Source organism: Aquarana catesbeiana, linkage group LG06 (genome assembly GCF_042186555.1).
Source record: "Aquarana catesbeiana isolate 2022-GZ linkage group LG06, ASM4218655v1, whole genome shotgun sequence".
Lineage (NCBI taxonomy): Eukaryota > Metazoa > Chordata > Amphibia > Anura > Ranidae > Aquarana > Aquarana catesbeiana.
In genome coordinates this window covers 87,972,432-87,990,917 of record NC_133329.1, presented here as the reverse complement: position 1 = coordinate 87,990,917, position 18,486 = coordinate 87,972,432, and the positions used below count along the sequence as shown (strand labels likewise).

Sequence of the window (18,486 nt, the reverse complement as noted above, 5' to 3'; positions counted from 1 at the left end):
GGTATTTTTAAATATGGGGATCATGTTGCTCACTTCCCTTCCTCCCGTGTGCCTGATATGGGGGTGGGGAGAGAGTCCTCAGCCCTGTGTAAGCTCCAGGTGGCCTTCTTTCTTGGCTTCAATGGGTAAACAGAGTGGTGTGTACGTGATAGGAAGGTATATGCTGCTAAGAGAGGCCAATGTTAAAGAGAACCTGTTGCTTTGCAGTTTTGGCAAAGCATAGGTTCACCTTAAGTTTTTTTTTCTAGTACAAATAATGGTCAGCACACATTCAGGATATGCTAATTTATATATTGGTATTGTGTTCTGTAAACTAAAGGCCAACCCCACCTAAAAGAGATATTTCAGTATATGTCCAGGTAAATCACATGGTGGCCTCTAGTATATCTTGAGGACTTTAGAGGTTATCTCTCCACCAAAATTCCTAGTTCCAACCCACTGCCTTGGCAGATACAATGAAAAATAATGATGTCATACTCTTTCAGTGGATTCCCAATAATAGAATGTCAACTAATAAGTGTACAGTGCAGCTGCTGAAGAATGACACCAGAATCATTGCTTTATAGAAGGAGCAAAGACTTGTGGCAGGAATTTAATAAGTGACTGACTGGCACTCACATACGACTGAAATATCAGCTTTGAGTAGCAATGGCCTTTATATTCATTGACCCTAATATGAATTGTATTAGTAGTATATCTGTTGTACACCTCATCGCATGCTTTTGAGTTCACAAACATGTAGGTGCTCACTATCCTCAGCTATCATGTTCTTAATTTATACAGATTTAATGCACAAGGAAAAGTTGGAAAGATTTAATGAGGACCTGTCATTTTATAGCAGACTATACTACCAGAGGTAGTCGGAAAAGTAGACATTGCCTTTATTCATTCATATATAACTGTGCAGCACTGCATCAAAGCGAATGCAATCTGCCTTTTCTGGCTGCGTTTGATGCCGCAGTCCTGTTAGTTTGATTACTGTCCTTGGCAAATCCATTGGGATAATGACAACACGTTAAAATTGTTAAAGTGTAATTGTAACAAACAAAACTTTTGGCTTCAGATATACTTTAATCTTATTAGATCAAGCAAATAAAAGTGTTTGTGAAGCTTAGTTCTTAGCTTTGGCCGACACTTATGTGCTGGAAGGCCCATAGCAACTAACATAGATGAATCTCTGGAAAGGTTCACTTTCATCCAGGTCATGGTACAGCTGGTAGTTAGTTCAATTAAAAGTGACCTGAAGATCTCTCCAATAGAGACATGACTGCATTACAAACCCGGCAGTGACTCTAACCCTTCTTCACTCTATCCAAAGCAAATAAACTGCTTGGGCTGGGGTTGAACTTCAAATAAGGGTGACCACAGTGTCTACCTTTCCTGGACTCCTTATGTCTGCTACAAAGTGTAAGGTCCACAAAATCAAAGGCTTCTGTTATGGCATCATCTCACGCTGCCCACCGTGTCCTCAGGTGTTACCTTGTGACTAGTGAAATGCTTGTGTAGGTTGCCATGTTTCATTGATGGAGACACTTACCGCTATACTGCTTTCCCATCATTCAGTGTTTGGGAGATCATCGGCCAGTCAGATGGGGGTCTGTCTGTGCTCAGAACATTTCGACTGCTTCGCGTGTTGAAGCTGGTCCGCTTCATGCCAGCTCTGCGGCGCCAGCTGGTGGTCCTGATGAAGACCATGGACAATGTGGCCACCTTCTGCATGCTTCTCATGCTCTTCATCTTTATCTTCAGGTACTTGATCATATCTGCTATTACATTATTTCCATCTCTGCTTCCATACAAGAACTGCTTTGAATGAAGTCTCACCTGTAGCCAGAAATAGACATGAATGTGTCTGTAAAATGACTATTTAATGTTTTATGGAGTAGGATAGGTCCCTCACAATCCTTTTCACCATTCAGAACTTTGATTGCGTTAGGTTAATTGTGCTCTTTCTTCTTTTTCTTGTTTCTAGCATCCTCGGCATGCATCTCTTTGGCTGTAAATTCACACTGAGGACAGACAGCGGAGATACCGTCACTGACCGCAAGAACTTTGATTCCCTTCTTTGGGCCATTGTGACTGTTTTCCAGGTAATGTCAGCTATCAAACTTCAGCACAAACATGCTGGATAGGCTTTACATCGATTTTTAAATATTTCATTTTTTTTTCATTTTTAGATAGCGTAATAGTTCAAATTTGTTGGGTATTTATTTCTGTTTGCAAAAAAAACAAATATTGTACCTCTAGTTGGGATTTTTGGGGCAATGTAGTGATCAGAAAGTTTTTTTGTTAAAAGTCAATTTTTATTAGTACAAAAGCAAATAGAATACAAGTGAAACATACAAATACATATTTTGACTGAGTGTTTTTAAGAAAAAGCATCAGATACATAAAAACAAGTGATGCATCCTACTGCTATATACAAACACCATCCAAGTTGATACAATGGCGTCCGATAGCAGATTTCCGGCAGTATTGTTACTGGAGCAACTTGTGTATTTATTTCTGTTTGCAGCCCCATTGGGCAGCTTTTACTTTATTTCCTCTCCCTGTGACACCAGGACAAGAAATAAAGGGTGCTGAAGTAACCAGGACTGGAAGACACAGAAAGAAATAACAACATTGTCATAAGTTTTAATCTTCTCCCCTCTCTACTAAATTTGCTTTTGTTTATGTCCACATTGTAGAGATTTCCCATCACTTCCTGTCCTGACAAGAAAAATGCAATCAAAATGTTTTTTTTCGCAGTAACTATATGCATTTTGTATTTTGCCTGCCAAAAGACTTGTAGTTGAGCAGCCATTTATGTAATACACACATCTGTGGTAGGTATTAAAATAATTTTGCTACTTCCTAGTTTACTATTACTGCTTCCTTGGTCAGCCAATGGGGTTGATTTACTAAACCTGGAGAGTGCAAAATCTGGTGCAGCACTGCATAGAAACCAATCAGCTTCCAGGTTTTATTGCCAAAGCTTAATTGAACAAGCAGTAAAACTGCTCTTAAAGCAGTGTTTCTCAACCTGGGGGTCAAATGACGATTTGCCAGGGGTCACCGAATCCTGGGCCTGTTCCTGAAGCCTGCGCCGCTCTCGCAGCCTTTTCGCGGCCACCCAGCAGGCCTGTGGCCACCTAGCTGAGCTGTCCCTGGAGCCTGTGGCCACCCATCAGGGCTGTCACTGGAGCCTGTGGCCGCCCAGTAGGGCTGTTCTTGGAGCCCGTGGCCACCCACTCGGCCTCTTCGCAGCCGCTCATTCAGTTCACAGCAGCAGTTCACAGCATGGGTGGGGGGGGCAGAGACTAGAGGTCAGCTGACTGGTGAGGAATGAAGTGGGTGGAGCTGGAGGAGACCCTATCTCCTGATTTCGGCATAGGTGTCACTGCTGCGAGACACCACAAAGTCGGAGACACAGTGAAGCCGGAGACAGAGTGAGTAACACTACCTGTGATTATAGTTACCATTAAAAGTCCCCACTACAGTTCTCAGGTCAGCAGATGACCTTGATCAAGAGCACCTAAGTTGGCTGATCAGAGTTCCCCCCAGCATTGCCACTGATCCCCCCAGCACTGACACTCATCCCATTCCCCCCCACCAAGGAGTAAGAGAAGGAATAAAAATAGAGAATACATGGAGGGGAGAGGAATAGAGGGGAAGGAACAAAGAAAAAGGGAGAGAAAGAATAAGAGAAAGAACAAGAAAGACGGCTAGAGAGAGGGATGGGGGGAAACAAGAAATTAGCATAGAGAGAGATAAAAGGGAAAGAAAGGAGAACAAAGAGAAAGCGTGGTACATCCTAAAATGTACCATCATAGGTTTTTAATACTGTACGAGTGGAAGGGACTCAGGGAGCGCTAAATGTCCATGGGTTAGGGGCGCAAATTACTTGTCTTGGTTTGGGTGCTGACAACCCACGCTACGAAAATAAATAATTTTACTGTTAGGGGTCCCCACAACTTGGGAAATTTTATCAATCAGTCACTAGAAAGGTTGAGAATCACTGACTTAGAGGCTACCTGGAACATGTTATTGCTATAGTTCTGCTCAGATAGGCTAATACTGTATAAAGGGAAAGAGAAAAGGCCACCCCAGCTTTAAATTTGTTTTATTTAAAGTGGACCTTCAGTCATTTTTTCAACTTCCCATCTATTAAATCCTCTGCCCTTGTTATTTTAACTTTGGATAGTAAAACATTTTTTTTTCTGCCAGTAAATTCCTTATACAGCCCACTTCTTGTTTCTTGTCTGGTCATTAGCCTAGGCATATGACATCATGCACAGCTTTCTCTCTCACTCTCGAGTTTGCCAGGAAGGGAGGGGGGGTGAGTCATAAGAGGGCCAATGAGAGCTGCAGGGCTGCAGAGTTGGAGGTGTACCTCTGTGTGTCTGTGTAAATCCAGGAAGTGAACAGGCAGCAGCTTCATCTGTCCAGCTGCCCACAGTTAAAATGATTGCAGCCAGACTCAGTGGAGGGAGACTTCTGCAGCATATTTGGCAAGTACAGAATCACAGTATATATAAAATAACATGCAAAGTGATTGGAGGGAAGCTTCAGAATGGCAAAGATGTTTTTATTACAAATTATGTGAGCAGACTGCAGTTCCTCTTTAAATTCGTCGACGTGTGCATGACTTGTTAGAAGCGTAGGAGGCCCCAAAAGCAGTAAATATGATTCTGTAAAAAAGTAATTATTGATCTCTAATTACATTGGGTTTATGTCATCAGGACTATTTAGATGCAAATAGTTTTTTATTTCCAGAGTTCTGTAATATTAGCAGAAATGGCATGTGAATACTAACTCATTAATCTTGGTCTTTCCAAAATTAATTGACAAGATAAGAATCTCGAGTTAATTGAGTTCAGCTTAAAGAATCTGAATCCCCACTCCAGTACTAGACCACTGGTTGCCTTTGCCGACCACAAACTACCTTCATTTCCCTAGCCCTTTTCGTGGAGTTATCTGAAAAGTGCGTATTTTTCCAAATCTTTTTGAAGAGGATTTAGAGTGGTCTGTTGGCACAGCTCAGCCCAAACATCCACAGTGGGCGCTCAAAGCCTAATTAGCTTCTTCATTAAAAAACAGCTTTGATGGCTTCCAAGTGTGGGAATGAAGCTCGATCTGTCACAGGGAAAAGAAAATGTTGAATTTAAAAAGTTGATTGACTTTCTCCACAGTGCTAAAGCAAGACTTGTATAGCTAGTGGTTGTTGGTCACATTCAGCTGGACTTGTTCTGTAATGTTGAAGATGTTTCACAACCCATCCAAGTGGCATCCTCCTAATGCGTGCTTTGGGAACATACCCCAGAATTTATAGCATTTGTGTATTGGCTATATTTATAGCATTTATGTTACCCACACCTAGAAATAAAGAAGCCACTTGGATTAGTTGTGAAACATCTTCAACATTACAGGACACTTCCTGAATATGACTACCTGCTACTACCAATGCCATGACCTGAATGAATGAAAACTTTTCTAGACAAGACTGATATTGTAATGGTACCCCAAAACATAAATGGAGAATAAACATTGCACTATAGAGCTAATATATTTTTTAGTCTTTGGTAGTCCCCATAGTGAGGTGGTTTTTCTGGTAGTCAGTTTGTACCATGAATGGAAAATGGCTTGGTCAGCCCACCTCTGATCTCTTGTCTGTTGGTTCTCTGTCCTAGGGAAAGAATAATGGCATAGGCTCCACCAGCCTTTCTCAAACTTTTTACATCAAAGGAACCCTTAAAATAATTTTCAGGTGACAAGGATCAGTGGAGAAAATCAATTGGGGATCATTGGGAGAAAATGTCTCTTACATTAATGGTCAGTGGGAAAAATGCCCCCCCTTACAGTGGTGGTCAGAATGCCACCCTTACAGACAGCTAAAAGATTATTGTTGTCATGCTGCTGACTCTGCCATTGAGCATTAAACCCCAAACTATGCAGGTCAATCAGTAACAGTCCAAGGAACCCCTAGCGACCTCTGGAGGAACCCTGGTTGGGAAAGGTTGAGTAAGACGGTCTCCCTACGATAAGATGGCTTCCTCCTCTCCACTCTCTACCCCTTCCATCTTTGTCAACAAATACTTGTAAGGAGGGTAGCTACAACCTTTTAAAGTGGTATTAAACTCAAAAGCACACATGTATTATATTTACTTACCAACTTACCAATTTGTAGATGTGATGGCTGCATTCGTTTTCTTTTCTAGGCTTCCTTTCCTTTTGTTTCATCTAGTGATTCAGCCAAGGAGCCTGTTGTTTTTCAACAGAACCAGCTTCACTGCAAATGTAGCAGTTAGCGATTTAAAACATACCATTTATCACTGACACTGGGGTGTTTACAATGATCAGCTCCTATTTATTAAAAACCTTTATCCATAAAGGAACAAAACTGTTGCTGTAACTGCTTGTGTAACAGCAGTGTTTGATGGAGTTTGACTTTAATTTGTTAGTTGTATCTAAATCTGCTAGTACGTCTAACACTCCCCTCCTCTAAGACTGACAATGCTGCTGTCCAAAGGTGCCCTCTGTGCTCCTCCTCTATCCAGAATGGAGGCACTCTAATACAGGAGGTGTGTTACTGGCCAGATCACTGGGTGAAAACAGAGGGGAAAAGCCTAAAAAAGAAAACTAATGCAGCCACCACATCTAAGGATTAGTAAGCTGCAATATATAAAGTTTCTGGTTTTCGCATTCTACAACAATCTTTAGATGGCAGTCTTTCATTAATTGCCCCTCTGAATGGATGGAAAGTCTATCAATAGATTTGTGAATATTATAATGAGAGATTAAAACCCAAGTTCTAATTTCTAAGCCTGTTGATTGTATTTTCTCAGATCCTCACACAGGAAGACTGGAACATGGTCCTGTACAACGGAATGGCCTCTACCTCCTCCTGGGCGGCTCTCTATTTTGTGGCTCTAATGACATTTGGGAATTATGTCCTGTTCAACCTGTTGGTGGCCATTCTGGTGGAGGGCTTTCAAGCAGAGGTAAATGCATGCGCATATACACACACAACGCACACACCAATTCTCTGTATATCTACGTCTGCCATTAAAGTGAAGCTGTCAGCAAATCCTTTACTACGAGCCCCTCTTAAACTGAGTTCATTTTACTTTAAGCTTTGGACTTTTTTATTTTAAAGGCCACCAGTCATTCCCCTGTCCATCCAGAATGGCATTATTACCTAAACCAATTTCCGAAGCAGATGTTTCATATTGTGTCTTAAAGAAATCACCCTTCAGGGTCTCTATATATTAGTCTAGTGTGAATTTCTAATCTGAAACATTTGCCAAGATCCTCTAAATGGGGACATTTTGATTCTCTGAAACATGTTGGCTAATTACTGCTGAACTTTACAAATTACCTTTGGTACTTTCCTTCGTGCACTCCTATTGTCCACTGCGGCACTTTCATAGGACAGGCTAATGCAGGTATTTAGGCTTTGGCAAAGTTAAGGTAATTAATTAAAATTTTTGTTTTTGCTCATTGTTAAACCCTCAGATCAATTAAGTGAATTTTCCTGAATTTAGCACAGCTGCAGTGTTTCCTGGCTAGCAGTTTACTAGATCAGCCTTTTTCAGCCAGTGTACCTTGAGGTTTCTTCAGGGGTGCCTTGGCAAAATGCCTAAAAATGTTGCCAAAAAAATGTATACAATCCAGCAGGTGGATCAAGCCTGCCTTTTAGTTACACAAAGAAACAGGTTTTCATTGTGCACCATTTCAACCTTCCAGCCACCAGCATCCTAATAACCAGTGATATCATCAGTGTTGATAAGAAGGGTGTTGATCGCCAGCACAGCATCCTTGTTTGACCCTCCTCTGCCCCTCTCATTGTCAGTACCCTCACATTAGCTGAGTGATGGAGAGAAACTGAGGAAAAAAAGAAGTGCTGGAATACTAGTCGGTACTAGTATGCAAAAGTGTATTTGCTTTGTAAGAATAAATCACCTCTAATGTTGGGCGTCCTACATGTGTCGATGCTGCCACATTATGTAAAACTATTAGAATCGTTTTTTACATTTTAGAATGGGGTGCCTTGAGACTGTCCATAATTTTAAAGGGTGCCTTCAGACTGTTCTCAATTTTAAAGGGTGCCTTGAGATTGTCCAAAACTTTAAAGGGTGCCTTCAGATTGTCCATAACTTTAAAGGGTGCCTTCAGATTGTCCATAATTTTTAAGGGTGCCTTGAGATTGTCCATAATTTTAAGGGGTGCCTTGACTGAAAAAAGCTTGAGAAACACTTTACTAGATGATTGCATTTGTTGTCTGAACTTGCTTTTCTAAAATACTATTTGCAAAAGGGTTAAACAATACTAAAAGTACCACACATGTGATGTAATATATGGATGGGCAGCACAAAATGAGGAAGGATAAAAGCACCCGAATATGTTATTCCAGACAGAACTTTGAGAATGTCTTACATGATAAAGTCAGAAACATTAAGAGGGCACAATCCATCCATGTCACTTTAATGTAGCAATCTGCATTCACACGATAAGAGCGCCAGGCATGCCAACATTTGACTGCACCATGAATTATAGTGCCAAAATGGAGCCTAAAGTGGATAATAAAAAAGATAGCATTTCCTGGAAATCCAAGCACCCCTCCCAGACCCCCCTCACAAAATGCTGACTATCCCCATTTTTCTGCTAACTGGGAAGAACCTGCCAAGTGATGATCTCAGCCTTGCAATAACCTTGAAAAGCTGAGGGGCATTTTACTGTCTTTAGCACCTCGTTAACATCACCCAACTGCTCATCTAATTAATGTAAAAAAGTCATTTAGTCATCAAAGTCGTTGTCAGTTTTTGGAAGTTTCTAGAAGACTGCGAATGAGACGCACATTAATAAGACAAAAATCCCCCAAAAGCCCCCCGCCTTGACAGACTCTCAAATTAGTGTAACTGTCCAAAAAGATAGAGTAATTCTATGGATGTAATAAAGTAATGGACTGTAGTAAGTCATTTGTTATAGTTATGAGTTCATTAGAGGATTACGGCCAGGAGATAATTCATAAAACAATTAAAACAAGGATTTAACTCTGGTTAATTCAGCTTGTTCTGACTTATATGTTCTGATTTACTTATCCTCTAAGTTCTAAGTGCCTTCATAGTGGCCAACTTCCCCCGGGTTCCAGAGATAAGCATGCAAATGTTTGTATAGCTTATACAATTCAACTACTCATATCTGTCTCTTACTCTGGAGATTTTTATAATCCGGTGTCTCCAACACACCAATTTTTACCCTTGGCTGAGGCTATAATTCAGTGTTCCTATCACACCAATGCCTTTACAGGTGGAGGTTATACTTCAGTGTCCCAATCACACCAATGCCTTTACAGGTGGAGGTTATACTTCAGTGTCCCAATCACACCAATCTCTTTACAGATGGAGGTTATACTTCAGTGTCCCTATCACACCAATGCCTTTACAGGTGGAGGTTATACTTCAGTGTCCCAATCACACCAATCTCTTTACAGATGGAGGTTATACTTCAGTGTCCCTATCACACCAATGCCTTTACAGATGGAGGTTATACTTCAGTGTCCCTATTGCACCAATGCCTTTACGGATGGAGGTTATACTTCAGTGTCCCTATCACATCAATGCCTTTACAGATGGAGGTTATACTTTAGTGCCCCAATCACACCAATCTCTTTACAGATGGAGATTATACTTCAGTGTCCCTATCACACCAATGCCTTTACAGGTGGAGGTTATACTTTAGTGCCCCAATCACACCAATCTCTTTACAGATGGAGATTATACTTCAGTGTCCCTATCACACCAATGCCTTTACAGGTGGAGGTTATACTTTAGTGCCCCAATCACACCAATCTCTTTACAGATGGAGATTATACTTCAGTGTCCCTATCACACCAATGCCTTTACAGATGGAGGTTATAATCCAATGTCCCTGTCACACCAATCCCTTCCCCTGTTGGAGGTTATAATTCAATGTCCCTGTCATACCAATACCGTTTATAATCTAGTGCCTTTATTACACCAGTTCTTTCTCCTGATTCAGTTATAATCCATGGGTCACATCACACCAACCACTTCCTATGAAAGTTCTTATAATCCAGTGTCTCTCTCTCTTAAAGGAGCCCCTAATCTGTTGTCATTATCACACCAATGCCTTCCCTTGATTTTTTTTATAATCCAGGGTTCATTTCACACCAACCACTTCCTATGAAGGTTGTTATAATCCAGTGTCTCTCTTCTTTAAAGCAGTTTATAATCTGGTGTCCCTATCGCACCAGTCCCTTCCCCAAATAAACTAAAAAAAAATAATTCCCCTATCCCAATTATCCCTTTACTAGAAGGACCGTATAATCCAATACACTGTTCCTACCATACCTGTCCTTGAAGCGATTGATAATCCAATTTCACTGCCACATCAATTTACAATCTAATGTCCACATCACAGTCATGTATTTTTCTCCAGGAACAGGTATGACCCAGTATACAGATATTTTAAACAGCTATGCACTTCCATCCTTCTCGTAACAGTTTAGAGCCCTTTTTGGTTACAGCATGACTGTGTCGCTGTAGACAAAGCCATCTTCATAAAGATATGGTTTGATGTGGAGGAACTCCAATTATTCTGACTTTAAACCTATTTGGATGAACTGAAATGTGTTACAGGCCTTCTCATACAAAATCAGTACCTGACTCCACAATTGCTCTTTTGGCTGAATGGGTACAAATTCCCATAGATGCACTACAAAATGTTGTGGAAAGCCTTCCCAAGAAAAGTGGAGGCTGCTATTACCGCTTGGGGGATGTATGCAGGTGCAGTTCAACGTTCTTTCTATAGGTGATACTGTTCCGGCAGCCTCTGAGCAGAAGGAGCAGAGGTTGAGAGGACCTTGTTCCTTTGATGCCTCCGTAGGTATCTTTAAAGGAGCAGCTGTCCGATTAGATGCTGCTGCATGGAATGACCTCTGTAGCCATCTTCAGTGAATAAATAGCCCTGCCCCACTGCAGTTGGCTCATATTTGTTAAGTGGATAGTGGAGGGACAGGCTCCCCACTGGCTAGGGACAGTGCACTTAGCGCAAGAGAGAGGTTCTGGTCAAAGAGGGATAGTGCAGGAATACTGCGCCTGGCTCCACCATCTGGGAACTCTAGAGAGTTGGGACAAGGACCTTCCTACCTGGTTAATAAAGGGGCCTGCACCGCTGTTCAGCCTATCAGCCACCCCTTTCATCAGATGCTGTTTCAGTAACGTAGACTACTAAAGTGTCCCTCAAGTACAAAGACTGTGTTAAAGTATCGCCAATGTTGCTAAAAGCTATTATGCCCTGGTTGCCTGTAATACTGAGGTTCCATAGCCATAGGGCTTGAAACTGTACATGAGCACCTTGCCACTGTCTTCCATGGGTCAATTGTTACTTCTAATTTACCAAATAATATCTGTGCCACCTTCCTTGGTCTCTGTGTGTCTTTACTCCATCCCAGGTACCAATCAACTGGCCCTGCCTACAGGGTGCCAACACCATATTATTGCCCATGATTTTGGAGTCCATTAAATTCATATAGGTGTGATGGTCAGAAAATGTTAATCGTATACAGTATTAAGAGTAGACAAAAGTTTAATTGCCCTGAAAAAAATACAGAAAACACATGTTTGCGCAGTGGTGGTCCACTTACAAGGTGTAGGAGCCTTCAGCTGCAGCCTGTGATATCAATGAAGGTCAAAAGACTGCCAGAGACTGTAGACATTCTACAGGAGACAGACAAAGATCAAAGACATGCTACAGGTTTGGTTGGAGACTGGAAATATGCTTCAGGAGAAAGTCAGGTTCTCAACTTAATAATTAAGCTCTAGTCAGTGAAACAGGTGAGAGAGAGGAGATTAGGTTATGAACTCAAAGCAGATTTCAGGGTGTCATTCTGGGGTGTGGCCTCCATTGTATTACTTGCTAGAAAGAGACTGGGTACATGTTACATAATTTTGATAGAGATTCTTTACAAATCAGTGCTACCTAACTGCGCATGTATACTGCAGTTCACTTCAATAGAGTTTCTACATTTTGCATATGCATGCCATTCTTTTCCTTTATATATATATATATATATATATATATATATATTTTTTTTTTTTTTTTTTTAAGAATGTGAAAGTAGCCTTTCTATAAGGGAATAAAGATGTGAAGGAAAAAAATGTTCCCTGCTATACCACATTCAGTTCATGGAGCGTTTATTTTTTCAGCGATGGCCATTAAAATTCTTTTGCATCAGCTATACCTGCAACTCCCAACCAACCTACTCCTTTTAGGCATTTTGATAAATTAGCCTTATTGGCAGCAGCCACTTCCCCTTTTTTCAGGTGTCTCCACTATGGTCTCATAATGAGCTTTTGTAGCATGGTCAGCAAAGATGTATAATTCCAAGATAAGTGAGCAGCACGGTTATCTGAAGCATAGTACACAGGTAATCCGGGTCCAGCAGAGCTGTGTGAAACAGATTAGAGATGCTTCATCCAGAAAAACACTGATAAAACTGTAGGAGAGACGTACAGCACCAAAACCTGATCCTCGTTGTCATTGTCACACGTCAAACTGTCACATCTGTCGTATCCTCACATCACTCTTCCTTATATCTGTCCTCCAGGGGGATGCCACAAGGTCAGAAGCAGATGAGGACAAAGTCTCTGCCAACTTCGATGAAGAACTGGAAAAGCTGAAAGATCTCCGAGCCGCAGGTAGATTAACTTATCATGATACGGTGAAACTCTGCCAGGCATGGCCTGTATTGAAAAATCACCAGACAAATAACCCTCAAATAGTTTTCAGAAAGAAAAAAATATGATTTTTATCGCAACTTATAGTTAAGCAGGAAACAGAGTGAAGTTTGAACTTTTCTTTCTCCCTGTGACCATTTTATCTAGTTGATCTAAACAAGGAAAAAAGACAGACTCAAAATGATACTTTCCTACAAGTCAGAGCAGTGTAGTATAGTGAGAGGCCACAAAACACATATTTATGAAGAATGTTGATTATTGGCTATGAACTTAGTTCTCCCATTGCCGGAACTGGATGACAAAGGGTTAGCTGGTAGGGGGTGCATTGGCTATTAATACCTAAGTATAAACTAAATTTTCAGGTAGCTAAATTTGTCACACCTGAAAAACGAACCCTGTCCTACCCCCTGAATTTAACTATTAACCTTAACCAAAAACCTTCACCCAAACTCAACCCTTGGTCTAACCATTAAACTGACCCTACCGCTAAACCTCTAAAGCCCAACTGAAGCCACAGAAATAGAAATGCATTGTACTGACAATCTCCATTTTCATTGCCTCATCTCTATTTATTACTACAGCAGTTTTGCAGGGAGTCTAAATAAATGCAGTCAAATAGGCATCAAAACTAGATCCAGTGCACTCTGTAATCAGTATTCCATTAGAGGCTTGTCGAATATTCCTCCTCCATTTCTATGTAGTACAAGTATTTGTGAGGACACTTGTGCTGAGGGATGTGACCGATACTCAGCTCTGACGACACAGAGCACCGGAGGGGGAGACAGGAAGTGGCATTTTTACTAGAGCCTAGTACACACGGGCCGAATGTCGGGGCAACATCGGCCGGTTCAATAAAAAAACAGCCAACATTCGGTCGTGTGTATGGCAGCCAGTCCGACAGAAGCCGGACGAACGTCCTACTTCTGTCGGATGAGCTTGCTGGGAAACCAGCAGCTGACCGGAGTTTTCTGGCCGTCCCCCTGTCAGAACACAATAGCTCAGCAGGGGAGAAAGCTGTACTAACATCGGGGTTGTTAGTTGTTAGTACGCGGCTCTGACCAGAGCTGAGTCTTTTTTCTTTCAACCCAGCGGGTTGATAGTATGTACTAGGCTTTACAGTTAAAGGTATTTTAACCTCCCTGATTATTTCAGATTTTTGATGCTCAAAGCGGAACAATGTTTTGCATAGAAATTTGGCGTTTTATATTGTAGGCCTGTAATTCTTAGGAATAACACACTTAAATCTGTCCAAACAAGAGTCTAGTAGATATCCCGGGTATGATAAAGTTTGAAACACAAAATGATAAATTATAATATAATAAATAACTATAAATAATTATAACAAAACATAATATAATAATAATAAAAATGATTCAATAATGTAATCAAATCAAAAACACTGAAATTTTCTCAGTTGCAGAATTGTTGCTGTCGTTACTTTCAGTGTTTGATGACTGATTTCCCCCGAATCTATCACTCAATTCAATCTGCAAGTGATTATAATTTATTATCGCTGTTTTCTAGCTGGTCTAAAACCGCTTTTGATGTAAAGGGACGGTTTTGGTTGCTATGGACAATCTACAGTTTCCAGGCAGAAAGAACAGTATTTATAATATAAAACTGCATGCAGAGCACTGGACAGACCACTAGGGACAAAGGGAATGTGAAATGATTTGATACAGTAATGTAATCTGTAAGAATATTAAGTATGTATTGTGTGTGTTTCACTTTTTGAATTCGGCACCGTGCTCCGTCCCCGTGCGTCGCATAGCTCGCAGGGAACGGAGCTCGGCGCTATGATGAATCAAGCAGAGGACGTCTCGCACACACAGCGGGGAGACATCCCCAGGCAAGGTAAGTAACTGTACCTGGATCCTGCGATGCGATTCCGAGTGTTGCTCGGGGTTACCGCTTTTGGTACCAAAAATTCACCCCAAGCCACACTCGGGAATACCGCCAGGGAGGTTAAGGCATTACCAAGAAGTATTCTGTGAATACTAGAAGCCAACTGTGTTTACTATGCTTCAGTTTGTAAATGAACAGGAAGCCACTCAGCACAGAGTACTTCCCATTCATTCCAGTGAGAAAGGCACGTGTGTTTGAGCTTTGGGATGCACAGCCTAATGCAATGGGCTGTGCACACCTATGCGTACAACAGTAAAGGATAAAGAGGAATTAAATGGCGAGAGACTTCAGTTGGGCTTTAAACTTAAGATAAACTCAAACCTGACTATTATGACCTGTACTGTTACACAGATACTCAGAAAGTAAATTTTACATAAGAACTGAAAACTGGTGACAAATTCAGATGAAATCTCAGCACCAATGTTTTACTGAAACATTTAAAGCAGAATTAAACCCTCCTATTCGGTACAGCCAAGGAAGCTGTTATTTTAGCCTCTGTTTGATCTGCAGTTGCTATGGTGCTGCTCATGTGATCAGCTATGACACCAGTCAATTGATGACTTGACCATCCGTTTGAGAGCTAATCTAAGCACACTTGTAACTGTAACATTTATTATAAAAAGCTATGGCTTACGTTTAACTGTTTTGAGAAAGTTTAATCAATGGGTTAGTACCACTTTAAATACATTTGCTCAGATGTTTTCCCACACTGCAATAGCTTTGATAATCCTGTTGAAGCTAATCATTTTAGTTGAATCCTTTATCTTCTTGTCCGCAGAGCTTAAGATGTACTCACTTGCGGTGACTCCCAATGGACACCTCGACCCTCGTTGTTCAATGCCACCTCCAATTATCATGCGCACGGCTGCTACACCAATGCCCACGCCCAAGAGCTCTCCGTGTATGGACTCTGTACACACCTTTGTGGATTCCAGAAGGGGAAGCAATGCGTCCATCGATCCATCCAACTGTGATCAGAAGTCTTTGGTGAGTTCTTCTATTTCTGCCTGACTTTAAGAGATTGTCCCATGTTTTGAACACTTGGGAGACAGATCTGTTTGCCATATGCATCCCTTTCACAAAAAAGTTGGATGTTACATTTAAGGCAAAGCTGCTGGTGTTTTTTTTTCAGGTAGCCATGTAGAAATACACTATATAGCCAAAATTGTGTGGGCAGCCCTCCAAACTATTGATTTTAGGTGCACAAAGGCAAGCCTATAAAGATGTGTCCCATAAAGTCCCTGCACACTGTCTCACTTTCAGTGGACGGAGTACCAAGAGACTATAGATAACTGTACTCTCATTAACAGATTATGTCCCACTTAATGAAGTGAAAAAACTAGAGAAAAGGAGAGATATTTGGTTATGTTCTCCTTAGCCCTATTTTCCATAAGGCCCTTGCTACACATTACTGTACGATTCTGGACATTTCCAAAGGTCTTCAAGCTTCTTCACATATGACATGTCACAGATCATACTGCATGTGACTTTCAAGCAATAGTTGTATTTGACATTTTGCTCCATTATATATTACTTCAGTAAGTTTCAATGGTGCAGAGACTTAGCTACAATTAAGGCTGAATTCCAGTCATCACTTAAAACCATCCCAAGGTATTTTTTTTTTTTTAAAGAAAGGCACCCAAGTCAGTGTTGAAAATAAAATAAGCAAAAAAAAAAAATTGCCTACTCTGTCCCACTACAAGATGTCTTCAGTCTCTCTGGTTGAATGACGCCCAGGATACATCATCCCAAAAGATTGAGGACATACTGTAAGTGTAGGCTAATCATGTTCAGAATGTTGAGTTACTGTTTGTGCTGCAAGTAAATTATTATATCATCTGTCTTTAGGCCAGCATCCGTAGTTCCCCCTGCGCCCCGTGGGGCACGTATAGCAACTGGGGAAGCCGCCGTTCTAGCTGGAACAGTTTAGGCCGGGCCCCAAGCATCAAAAAAAGGAACCAGTCTGGGGAGAGGGAGTCCTTACTCTCCGGAGAAGGAAAGGGCAGCACAGACGATGACTCTGACGACTGCAAGTCCAGCTCTGTTGCCAGGATATCTCTCCACCGCCGGGCAGGATCTTTGGACACCCGTGGCTCCTTGGACATCCCGGAGCTTCTCCAAGTACCCACCCTGCGCCACTCGCTCAGTGTCAACCCTCTGGCTATGGTGCCTGCGGACTACCAAGACTGCAATGGCAAAATGGTGCACGTGCCCAGCGACCTGTTTGTCAGGATGGAGAAACATAAAGAGGACCCCATCGACTATGAAGATGACATTGAGGACGTAAGTTCATCATTTCCCTTGCTCCTGTGTACAGAGCAATACTGAGAGCTCTGGTGTCTAAATCCTGTTGTCTTTTGGTCTCTCGACCGTTGTTGTTTTGATTTGAAGACACAATAGAAGTCGATCCTGGCTCCCAGGAGAAGGCAGTCACATTGTCCCGACTAAGCTTGGCGTATTTAATTATGGCTTGGTAAATGATCCGTCTGGGAAGAGGAAGACATGGAGCTATATACAGTCATTGTCTTAATCTTTGCATAGTGTACTTACAGCTGCAGTATCCCAGCAACTAATTAATACTCATTGATTTTTCAGTTACAGGAAAAACAGGGCAATTAAGTTTTATACCTCCAGCTCTATCACATTTTACTAATTAATCACAACATTGCAATAACGAAAGCCGTTCTCAACATTGCATTTCCTGGGTCTTTTCATAACAATCTTATGCTCTACAAAGTTTCCCGTGGTTCATATCCAGATTTTGTGCTAAATGAGAATTAAAATTGTATTTTATACCAGCTTGGGAACTGTTCGGAGCATTAAAACAAGGAGGAGGGAAAAGATTGTTAAATGCCAGATAAATGTTATTTGGTTGCCTAAGACAGCTCAGGGGGCAATCGTAGGGTTTGGATAGAAAAGGATTGTACTTTTCATTTAGGACCTGTAAATGGGGCTCCAAAGCACATCCATGCAGCAAACATGACCCACAGTGCACTATAATATATACATCAGTATTTAAAGTATATGTAAGCCCTCACTTTGTAAAACAACATTCAGTTTAAAATAGAAATGAAAGGCAAAACATTTGTGTAATGCCTTTAAAAAACATTATAATTAGCCCCCCCCCCTTTTTTTTTTTTAAGTGATCACGTTCTTAGCTGCATAGAGGGGTGGAGGAGGAGAAACAGCAGTACACTGGTCTTCCCAGTGAATGGCTGTGCAGGGGGGGCATGTCAGGACAAATCTGATCATTGGAGGAGAGCAGGCTGAGTTCCCAGCACAGCTTGAGTACTGATCGGGTTGTGCTCTCTAGTGTGGTCAGTTTTTAATAGGGAAGCAGAGGGACTGGCAGGAACACCAGGGATTTCACACAAAGGAAGCAATGCAACATGATACTTTTTCATACAGGTACCTGCTATAAAAGGCACATATCAGGAATATGAAATGTTGGGTTTACATGTTCTTTAAATACCTGCAGTGCATAGGAGAAAAAGGTTATGTACATTAGGAAATGGATGAGCACACACAAAAATCTATCTGCCCCAACATAACATACCAGCACCTCCTTAAAGCGGTAGTAAACCGCTGCAATAAAAAAACCCTCCCCTGCAAAATATTAGCACAATGCATCGCATAATAGCACATTGTGAAATACCTTAAAAGAAGCCTTCCAGCGGCGTTTTGCTAAGAGGTTTTCCATCTTCCCCTAGTCTTCCTTCTGGGTTTGCAGACTCTGGCTACAGAGCCACAATCATCATTCCCGTGCATACCTGTGAGAGCCCTCGGTTACAGCATAGTGCTCTGAGGGTACAGCACGGTATGCCGGACCTTCTGAGCGCAT

At 41.5% G+C, this 18,486-nt stretch overlaps 1 protein-coding gene across 3 annotated transcripts in view; it reads left to right on the top strand.

Annotated features, from left to right (window-relative positions):
• CACNA1H (calcium voltage-gated channel subunit alpha1 H) overlaps positions 1-18,486 on the top strand; it is a 730,623-nt gene that overhangs the window by 577,185 nt on the left and 134,952 nt on the right. For all 3 annotated transcript variants that reach the window (XM_073636413.1, XM_073636414.1, XM_073636411.1), the window contains exons 12-17: positions 1,564-1,749; positions 1,973-2,090; positions 6,825-6,980; positions 12,611-12,701; positions 15,424-15,632; positions 16,494-16,928. In XM_073636413.1, the coding sequence (XP_073492514.1) occupies positions 1,564-1,749; positions 1,973-2,090; positions 6,825-6,980; positions 12,611-12,701; positions 15,424-15,632; positions 16,494-16,928 (1,195 nt within the window). The remainder of the gene's footprint in view (positions 1-1,563; positions 1,750-1,972; positions 2,091-6,824; positions 6,981-12,610; positions 12,702-15,423; positions 15,633-16,493; positions 16,929-18,486) is intronic.